The 10,705-nt window shown below is 49.6% G+C and overlaps 1 protein-coding gene across 3 annotated transcripts in view; it reads right to left on the bottom strand.

The window, feature by feature from the left end:
• nr4a3 (nuclear receptor subfamily 4, group A, member 3) overlaps nt 1-10,705 on the bottom strand; it is a 37,443-nt gene that overhangs the window by 7,713 nt on the left and 19,025 nt on the right. For all 3 annotated transcript variants that reach the window (XM_071396334.1, XM_071396333.1, XM_071396335.1), the window contains 3 exons: nt 9,764-9,893; nt 1,958-2,121; nt 1,417-1,616 (listed from right to left, as the gene is read on the bottom strand). In XM_071396334.1, the coding sequence (XP_071252435.1) occupies nt 1,417-1,616; nt 1,958-2,121; nt 9,764-9,893 (494 nt within the window). The remainder of the gene's footprint in view (nt 1-1,416; nt 1,617-1,957; nt 2,122-9,763; nt 9,894-10,705) is intronic.

Below are 10,705 nucleotides of genomic sequence, written 5' to 3'. Positions count from 1 at the left end.
CATGTGCATGGTAACACATACATTTGGGGCCGGAGGCATCCATCTTGGTTCACCACAGGGCCATAGCAGGGTCGCAACTGCAATCACAGTGAGTGTCTGTGTCTGTGTGTGTGTGTGTGTGTGTGTGTGTGTGTGTGTGTGTGTGTGTGTGTGTGTGTGTGTGTGTGTGTGTGTGTGTGTGTGTGTGTGTGTGTGTGTGTGTGTGTGTGTGTGTGTGTCTCCCTCACTCTCAGGCTCTGCAATGAGTGAAAGAAAGAGTACTGAAACCACCGTGTGTGACGTTCCTGTGCAGTGGGAGGTGACTGCATGATGTTTGGTTGCTGGTGTGTGTGTGTGATGGAGGCCTCTCTGAATCACCAGTCCAGAGTGAGTCAGAGGCCCAGGCTGGTGCCCCCCTGGTGGGGCTGAGACGCCACCACCCACCCCCTACCCACCATGCACCTGGAGGCCAGGCTGGGGATAGGGCTGTGCTGTACACATTCTAATTGTGTAGAGTTTTAGTAGAAGTAACATACACATGCTAAAAGCAGTGAGTATGTGTGTGTGTGTGTGTGTGTGTGTGTGTGTGTGTGTGTGTGTGTGTGTGTGTGTGTGTGTGTGTGTGTGTGTGTGTGTGTGTGTGTGTGTGTGTGTGTGTGTGTGTGTGTGTTTGCGTACGTGTGTGTTTGTTTTCTGTCCCAGACAACTGCTTAGACAAAAGGATGAGCTTGTACCCCTCCCTTTGCCATCCCATAAATTTAGCCAACCACATACTCTAGGGGTCAGTACAGTAACCCATAGCAACGCTGTGGTACAGACAGGCTGGGGTGCTCACAATGGCACTGCAGGTATCCACACACGCACACACAAACACACACACACACACACACACACAGGAGCTAAAGTTTGGCCGTTACAGTTTAGACAAATAGAAGACGTATAGAATGTTCTGAAGTAGAAACATGACGTCAGCTCTAAAGTTGACTCAGCTCTGTCAATAAATGACTGGTTCATCCCTCTATAAACACTCACATGCCTACACACACACACACACACACACACACACACACACACACACACACACACACACACACACACACACACACACACACACACACACACACACACACACACACACACACTTCTGTACGTCAGTCACCAGGCTCATGGGATCGGAACCGTGTGTCCGTCATGATGATCTCCATTCATAAAGAAAACACAGCTAGGGGCAAGGCCAGGTAGATGTGGCCAGGTAGATGTGGCCAGGTAGGTATGGCCAGGTAGGTATGGCCAGGTAGATGTGGACAGGTAGGTGTGGTCAGGTAGGTGTGGCCAGGTAGTTGTGGCCAGGTAGGTGTGGCCAGGTAGGTGTGGTCAGGTAGGTGTAGGCAAGGCCAGGTGGGTGTGGCCGGGTGTGTGTCACTCCTCCTCTCTTACCTGTGGGCCAATCGCAGGACGAAGAGCTCCAGGAAGGCGGAGTCTATGAGAAGGTTTTGGTCATCGCCGTGAAGCTCATTGAAGCCGGGCAGCCGGTCGGCCCAGCAACGCGTGGTCTCCATGGAGATGGTGAGCAGCCTATAGAAGAGCTGTATGTACTGGGTGTCAGAGGAGGAGGAGGGGGCTTCCGCCGCACTGAACTATGGTACAGAAAGTGAGAGGGGAAGGGACGTTGTGGGTTAGAGATCAAAGGTTGGGTTGGAGAGAATGAGAGAGAGAGAGAAAGACAGAGAGAAAGACAGAGAGAGAGACAGAGAGAGAGAGAGAGAGAGAGAGAGAGAGAGAGAGAGAGAGAGAGAGAGAGAGAGAGAGAGAGAGAGAGAGAGAGAGAGAGAGAGAGAGAGAGAGAGAGAGAGAGAGAGAGACAGAGACACAGAGAGAGAGAGAGAGAGAGAGAGAGAGAGAGAGAGAGAGAGAGAGAGAGAGAGAGAGAGAGAGAGAGAGAGAGAGAGACAGAGACAGAGAGACAGAGGTAGCCTACCTGGCTGTAGTCTAGTTCCCTGGGAGTGCAGTGTGAGTAGGCCCTGAGCAGAGCAGAGAGCAGGCTGAGGGGAGGCGAGGGAGGCGAGGACTCCGCCTGCAGCGGGCTCTTTGGTTTGGAGGGCAGACGACCTCGACGGCCCTTCAGGTTGTCTGTACGCACCACTGAGGAGAGACCATAGAGATAGAGAGATCAGATTTCAGACAGGAGAGAGAGATCAGATTTCAGACAGGAGAGAGAGATCAGATTTCAGATACGAGAGAGAGAGAGAGAGAGAGATCAGATTTCAGACAGGAAAGAGAGAGAGGTCAGATTTCAGACAGGAGTGAGAGGGGTCAGATTTCAGACAGGAGAGAGAGATCAGATTTCAGACGAGAGAGAGAGAGAGAGAGAGAGAGAGAGAGAGAGAGAGAGAGAGAGAGAGAGAGAGAGAGAGAGAGAGAGAGAGAGAGAGAGAGAGAGAGAGAGAGAGAGAGAGAGAGAGAGAGAGAGAGAGAGAGAGAGAGAGAGAGAGGAATCAGATTCCAGACAGGAGAGAGATCAGATTTCAGACAGGAGAGAGACATCAAATTTCAGACAGGAGAGAGAGAGATCAGATTTCAGACAGGAGAGACAGAGATCAGATTTCAGACAGGAGAGAGAGAGATCAGATTTCAGACAGGCGAGAGACCAGTACCACATTAGAGGGAGAAAAGGGTGAGGATAGCAGGTATGGCTCATTTTGGTAAACTGCTGATGAAAGATGAAAATCCCAGTCCCATCCTTCCCACTGTTCCACCATTCCCACTGTTACTGGCCAGCAGAGGGCAGTGGAGCTGTGTGAGAGTTACTGTGTCAGAGTTACTGTGTGAGAGTTACCGTGTGAGAGTTCCTGTGTGAAAGTTACTGTGTGAGAGTTATTGTGTGAGAGTTACTGTGTGAGAGTTATTGTGTGAGAGTTACTGTGTGAGATTTATTGTGTGAGAGTTACTGTGTGAGAGTTACTGTGTGAGAGTTACTGTGTGAGAGTTATTGTGTGAGAGTTACTGTGTGAGAGTTACTGTGTGAGAGTTATTGTGTGAGAGTTATTGTGTGAGAGTTACTGTGTGAGAGTTACAGTGTGAGAGTTACTGTGTGAAAGTTACTGTGTGAGAGTTATTGTGTGAGAGTTACCGTGTGAGCGTTACCGTGGGAGAGTTACCGTGTGAGCGTTACCGTGGGAGAGTTACAGTGTGAGAGTTACCGTGGGAGAGTTACAGTGTGAGAGTTACCGTGGGAGAGTTACCGTGGGAGAGTTACAGTGGGAGAGTTACTGTGGGAGAGTTACTGTGGAAGAGTTACCGTGTGAGCGTTACCGTGGGAGAGTTACCGTGTGAGCGTTACCGTGGGAGAGTTACAGTGTGAGAGTTACCGTGGGAGAGTTACCGTGGGAGAGTTACCGTGGGAGAGTTACAGTGTGAGAGTTACCGTGGGAGAGTTACCGTGGGAGAGTTACAGTGGGAGAGTTACTGTGGGAGAGTTACTGTGGAAGAGTTACCGTGGGAGAGTTACAGTGGGAGAGTTACCGTGGGAGAGTTACCGTGGGAGAGTTACAGTGGGAGAGTTACTGTGGGAGAGTTACTGTGGAAGAGTTACCGTGGGAGAGTTACCGTGTGAGAGTTACCGTGGGAGAGTTACCGTGTGAGAGTTACCGTGGGAGAGTTACCGTGTGAGAGTTACCGTGGAAGAGTAACCGTAGGAGAGTTTTTATTTTTTTATTTTTTATTTCACCTTTATTTAACCAGGTAGGCTAGTTGAGAACAAGTTCTCATTTGCAACTGCGACCTGGCCAAGATAAAGCATAGCAGTGTGAACAGACAACACAGAGTTACACATGGAGTAAACAATAAACAAGTCAATAACATGGTAGAAAAAAAGAGAATCTATATACAATGTGTGCAAACGGCATGAGGTAGGCAATAAATCGAATAATTACAATTTAGCAGATTAACACTGGAGTGATAAATCATCAGATGATCATGTGCAAGAAGAGATACTGGTGTGCAAAAGAGCAGAAAAGTAAATAAATAAAAGCAGTATGGGGGGTGAGGTAGGTAAATTGGGTGGGTAGTTTACAGATGGACTATGTACAGCTGCAGCGATCGGTTAGCTGCTCGGATAGCAGATTTTTAAAGTTGTTGAGGGAGATAAAAGTCTCCAACTTCAGAGATTTTTGCAATTCGTTCCAGTCGCAGGCAGCAGAGAACTGGAAGGAAAGGCGTCCAAATGAGGTTTTGGCTTTAGGGATGATCAGTGAGATACACCTGCTGGAGCGCGTGCTGCGGGTGGGTGTAGCCATCGTGACCAGTGAACTGAGATAAGGCGGCACTTTACCTAGCATAGCCTTGTAGATGACCTGGAGCCAGTGGGTCTGACGACGAACATGTAGCGAGGGCCAGCCGACTAGGGCATACAGGTCGCAGTGGTGGGTCGTATAAGGTGCTTTAGTAACAAAACGAATGGCACTGTGATAAACTGCATCCAGTTTGCTGAGTAGAGTATTGGAAGCTATTTTGTAGATGACATCGCCGAAGTCGAGGATCGGTAGGATAGTCAGTTTTACTAGGGTAAGTTTGGCGGCGTGAGTGAAGGAGGCTTTGTTGCGGAATAGAAAGCCGATTCTTGATTTGATTTTGGATTGGAGATGTTTGATATGAGTCTGGAAGGAGAGTTTGCAGTCTAGCCAGACACCTAGGTACTTATAGATGTCCACATATTCTAGGTCGGAACCGTCCAGGGTGGTGATGCTAGTCGGGCGTGCGGGTGCAGGCAGCGAACGGTTGAAAAGCATGCATTTGGTTTTACTAGCGTTTAAGAGCAGTTGGAGGCCACGGAAGGAGTGTTGTATGGCATTGAAGCTCGTTTGGAGGTTAGATAGCACAGTGTCCAAGGAAGGGCCGGAAGTATATAGAATGGTGTCGTCTGCGTAGAGGTGGATCAGGGAATCGCCCGCAGCAAGAGCAACATCATTGATGTATACAGAGAAAAGAGTCGGCCCGAGAATTGAACCCTGTGGTACCCCCATAGAGACTGCCAGAGGACCGGACAACATGCCCTCCGATTTGACACACTGAACTCTGTCTGCAAAGTAGTTGGTGAACCAGGCAAGGCAGTCATTAGAAAAACCGAGGCTACTGAGTCTGCCGATAAGAATATGGTGATTGACAGAGTCGAAAGCCTTGGCCAGGTCGATGAAGACGGCTGCACAGTAATGTCTTTTATCGATGGCGGTTATGATATCGTTTAGTACCTTGAGCGTGGCTGAGGTGCACCCGTGACCGGCTCGGAAACCGGATTGCACAGCGGAGAAGGTACGGTGGGATTCGAGATGGTCAGTGATCTGTTTGTTGACTTGGCTTTCGAAGACCTTAGATAGGCAGGGCAGGATGGATATAGGTCTGTAACAGTTTGGGTCCAGGGTGTCTCCCCCTTTGAAGAGGGGGATGACCGCGGCAGCTTTCCAATCCTTGGGGATCTCAGATGATACGAAGGAGAGGTTGAACAGGCTGGTAATAGGGGGTGCGACAATGGCGGCGGACAGTTTCAGAAATAGGGGGTCCAGATTGTCAAGCCCAGCTGATTTGTATGGGTCCAGGTTTTCCAGCTCTTTCAGAACATCTGCTATCTGGATATGGGTAAAGGAGAAGCTGGGGAGGCTTGGGCGAGTAGCAGCGGGGGGGGCGGGGCTGTTGGCCAAGGTTGGAGTCGCCAGGAGGAAGGCATGGCCAGCCATTGAGAAATGTTTGTTGAAGTTTTCGATTATCACGGACTTATCAGTGGTGACCGTGTTACCTAGCCTCAGTGCAGTGGGCAGCTGGGAGGAGGTGCTCTTGTTTTCCATGGACTTTACAGTATCCCAGAACTTTTTGGAGTTAGAGCTACAGGATGCAAATTTCTGCTTGAAAAAGCTGGCCTTTGCTTTCCTGACTGACTGCGTGTATTGGTTCCTGACTTCCCTGAACAGTTGCATATCGCGGGGGCTCTTCGATGCTATTGCAGTTCGCCACAGGATGTTTTTGTGCTGGTCGAGGGCAGTCAGGTCTGGAGTGAACCAAGGGCTATATCTGTTCTTGGTTCTGCATTTTTTGAACGGAGCATGCTTGTCTAATATGGTGAGGAAGTAACTTTTAAAGAATGACCAGGCATCCTCAACTGACGGGATGAGGTCAATATCCTTCCAGGGTACCCGGGCCAGGTCGATTAGAAAGGCCTGCTCGCAGAAGTGTTTTAGGGAGCGTTTGACAGTGATGAGGGGTGGTCGTTTGACCGCGGACCCGTGGCGGATACAGGCAATGAGGCAGTGATCGCTGAGATCTTGATTGAAGACAGCAGAGGTGTATTTGGAGGGCAGGTTGGTCAGGATAATGTCTATTAGGGTGCCCATGTTTACGGATTTAGGGTTGTACCTGGTGGGTTCCTTGATGATTTGTGTGAGATTGAGGGCATCAAGCTTGGATTGTAGGACTGCCGGGGTGTTAAGCATATCCCAGTTTAGGTCACCTAACAGAACAAACTCTGAAGCTAGATGGGGAGCGATCAATTCACAGATGGTGTCCAGGGCACAGCTGGGAGCTGAGGGGGGTCGGTAGCAGGCGGCAACAGTGAGAGACTTATTTCTGGAGAGATTAATTTTTAAAATTAGAAGTTCGAACTGTTTGGGCATAGACCTGGAAAGTATGACAGAACTTTGCAGGCTATCTCTGCAGTAGATTGCAACTCCTCCCCCTTTGGCAGTTCTATCTTGACGGAAAGTGTTATAGTTGGGTATGAAAATCCCAGAATTTTTGGTGGCCTTCCTAAGCCAGGATTCGGACATGGCAAGGACATCAGGGTTGGCAGAGTGTGCTAAAGCGGTGAGTAAGGCAAACTTAGGGAGGAGGCTTCTGATGTTGACATGCATGAGGCCAAGGCTTTTTCGATCACAGAAGTCAACAAATGAGGGTGACTGGGGACATGCAGGGCCTGGGTTTACCTCCACATCACCCGAGGAACAGAGGAGTAGTAGGATGAGGGTGCGGCTAAAGGCTATCAAAACTGGTCGCCTAGAGCGTTGGGGACAAAGAATAAAAGGAGCAGATTTATGGGCGTGGTAGAATAGATTCTGGGCATAATGTGCAGACAGGGGTATGGTGGGGCACGGGTACAGCGGAGGCAAGCCCAGGCACTGGGTGATGATAAGAGAGGTTGTAACTCTGGACATGCTGGTCTCAATGGGTGAGGTCACCGCATGTGTGGGGGGTGGGACAAAGGAGGTATCAGAGGTACGGAGAGTGGAACTACGGGGTCCATTGCAAACCAAAACAATGATAATGATAACTAGCCTGAACAACAGTATGCAAGGCATATTGATATTTGAGAGAGACATACAATAAGGCATAAAGTGATTGCAGGTCTTGATTTGGAGAGCTAGCTAAAACAACAGGTAAGATAACAGCAGCAATAACAGGGTGCTAGTCTAACACAGCAACAACAGGTAAAAATGGCGACGACTAGGCAGAGAGGGTCGGATTAACTACACACAGATCCTGAGTTAAAGCACAGAGCCGACAGATAAAACACAAATAAACAGAATGGAGTACCGTGAATTAATGGACAGTCAAGCAGGCATCAGCTATGTAGCCAAGTGATCATAGTGTCCAGGGGGCAGCCGTAGATGGAGCAGGGAGGCCTCCACTAAGCTAGCACGCGGCGTTTAAAGTTAGTAGCCCGGGGGGTGGTCTGCTCAGACGGAGGGGGTCTGCTCAGACGGAGGCCGGTTGAGGGCACAGCGGGTGGGGTATTCGTCTGCAGACCAGACGTGGTCGTGTCGACAGAGAATCCAAGCCGGATGGCGATGGCGAAAGAGAGGTTGTGAATTGTAGAATTGTGTTTGCTAACTGGTGCTAGCTTCGTGGCAGTGGCGCTAGCTGCGCTAGCTGCAAGCTAGCTGTGAGGATCAGAAGTAGTGGCTCAGGGATTACGGCAGGAATCCGGCGTTGTTGTCGAGAGACAGTCCGATGCTGGTAAATTGGTGAGTAATATCCAGGCTAATAACAGGGCTGGTGTCTGTGCAGAAGGTAAAAGCTGCTAGCAGCGGCAAAAAATGGCTAAATTAGCTTGTAGCTGATTTAGACCAGTTGTGATGGATTGGCAGGGCTCTGTGTCGGCAAAAAAAAGGTCCAGGCCAATTGGCTAAATATGTATTGTAGCACAAGAATTAGCCGGAGGACCTCTTCGGCTAGCCGGGAGATTGGCCTAGCTCGAGGCTAGCTCAAGGCTAACTGTTGCTTGCTTCGGGACAGAGACGTTAGCCAGGAGTAGCCACTCAGGTTGCAGCTAGCTATCTGATCCGGTGTAAAGGTCCAGAGCTTGCGGTAGTAATCTGGAGATTTGGTAGAGAAAAAGCAGTCCGATATTCTCTGGGTTGATATCGCGCTGTGCAGACTGGCATGTATTGACCAAGCTGAGGCTGGCTGGTGTCCGAGTTAACGGTAAAGACCACTAGCAGTGACTAACTGATAACTAGCTAGTAGTTAGTTAGCTGGCTAGCTTCTGATGGGGGTTCCGGTTCTAAAGTATAAAAATAGCAGATCCGTACCACATTGGGTGTTGGGGGTTGCAGGAGAGTATATTCAGTCTGTAGATGGAAAGTGAGATTAAAATATAAACTGAAAAAAACGAGGAAAACGATTATTTACACGGGACAAGACAAAACACACGTCCGACTGCTACGCCATCTTGGATTAACTTAACTTACCGTGTGAGAGTTACCGTATGAGAGTTACTGTGGGAGAGTTACCGTGTGAGAGTTACCGTGTGAGCGTTACCGTGGGAGAGTTACCGTGTGAGCGTTACCGTGGGAGAGTTACAGTGTGAGAGTTACCGTGGGAGAGTTACAGTGGGAGAGTTACCGTGGGAGAGTTACCGTGGGAGAGTTACCGTGTGAGAGTTACCGTGTGAGAGTTACTGTGTGAAAGTTACTGTGTGAGAGTTATTGTGTGAGAGTTACCGTGGGAGAGTAACCGTAGGAGAGTTACTGTGTGAGAGTTACTGTGTGAAAGTTACTGTGTGAGAGTTATTGTGTGAGAGTTACCGTGTGAGCGTTACCGTGGGAGAGTTACCGTGGGAGAGTTACAGTGGGAGAGTTACCGTGGGAGAGTTACCGTGTGAGAGTTACCGTGTGAGAGTTACAGTGGGAGAGTTACCGTATGAGAGTTACTGTGGAAGAGTTACTGTGGAAGAGTTACTGTGTGAGAGTTACTGTGGGAGAGTTACCGTGTGAGAGTTACTGTGGGAGAGTTACCGTGTGAGAGTTACCGTGGGAGAGTTACCGTGTGAGAGTTACCGGGGAAGAGTAACCGTAGGAGAGTTACAGTGTGAGAGTTACCGTGTGAGAGTTACCGTATGAGAGTTACTGTGGAAGAGTTACTGTGGAAGAGTTACTGTGTGAGAGTTACTGTGTGAGAGTTACTGTGTACGAGTTAGAGGGTGACATTAAATCAGGACTCCTGAGGGACCCACGGCTTGTGTGGGTCCTAGAATCAGTAGGAGATGCCAGTCTGTCTGATTTTCACAACTTAAGTCCTTGTCTTACCAAAGCAAAATGTGTGCATTGGGCGTGTGCACCTGTGTGACCACTGTATAGGCCAGACCATTACCGGCCAATCACACCATCATTAGAGATACACACCATCACCATGGAGACCAGGGGTCAGATTTACCTTATTAGAAGATGTGTTCTATAGGAAAATTAGCTAACGGGACTGATTGTGATCGTGCACGAGAGTTTGTGTGTGAGTGTGTTCCTACCCTCCTTCACCATGCCGACACTGAGGCACTTCTGGAAGCGGCAGTACTGGCAGCGGTTACGTCTCCGTTTGTCCACCGGACAGTTCTTACTGGCCAGGCACACATACTTGGCATTCTTCTGCACCGTACGCTGTGGGGACACATACACAGAACAAGTGAGTGTGTGTGAGAGAGAGAGAGGGAGAAAGAATGTGTGTGTGTGTGTGTGTGTGTGTGTGTGTGTGTGTGTGTGTGTGTGTGTGTGTGTGTGTGTGTGTGTGTGTGTGTGTGTGTGTGTGTGTGTGTGTGTGTGTGTGTGTGTGTGTGTGTGTGTGTGTGTGTGGATCAACCACCACGGACAGGAAGAAGGGACACAATCAGCCACCAAACACTTGATTTATTTAATTCAGTTTGTGTTTTTTTCTCTCCGGTGGAGAATAGAGGAGGAAGCTCGCAGGTCACATTTTAATTACGTGCTGAAAGACGGCGGTGACATCAGGATAATTAGATAAAATTAATTTCCCGACATGCCTCGCCTGCAGGAGGGACAATTTTATTAGCGCGAGGGGGATGACAATAGGCATGAGCACGTGGCGTGCCGAGGCGGGTCCCGCGAGACAGGGGACAGCGGCCGCGGAGCCGCGTGATCAGATTGTTTGTGAAGCTGGCGGGTCAGCTCTAGTGGCACCTCCGGGGCCTCGCGCATCGCGCCTCTCAATGGGCCCCTCGGGAGCTGTTTTCTCCTCGGCTGGCTCGCGCCATTATTACTGACCTTATTAAAATGAAATCAGAGACGGCCCTGCGCGCTCCCTGCACAGAGGAGAACAATATTATTATGACAGTTTATTGAGTTGTCCATCTATCCCCATGCACGTGCCAGGCTAATGGAGCGAGCCCGATCAGTAGGGTAGCCTACTGTGCCTGCTCTGATCCTGCTAAGACACTGCGAGAGCTGCCTACGGA

This window comes from Salvelinus alpinus, chromosome 4, assembly GCF_045679555.1.
Source record: "Salvelinus alpinus chromosome 4, SLU_Salpinus.1, whole genome shotgun sequence".
In the NCBI taxonomy this organism is placed as follows: domain Eukaryota; kingdom Metazoa; phylum Chordata; class Actinopteri; order Salmoniformes; family Salmonidae; genus Salvelinus; species Salvelinus alpinus.
This window is presented reverse-complemented; position numbering and strand designations above follow the sequence as displayed.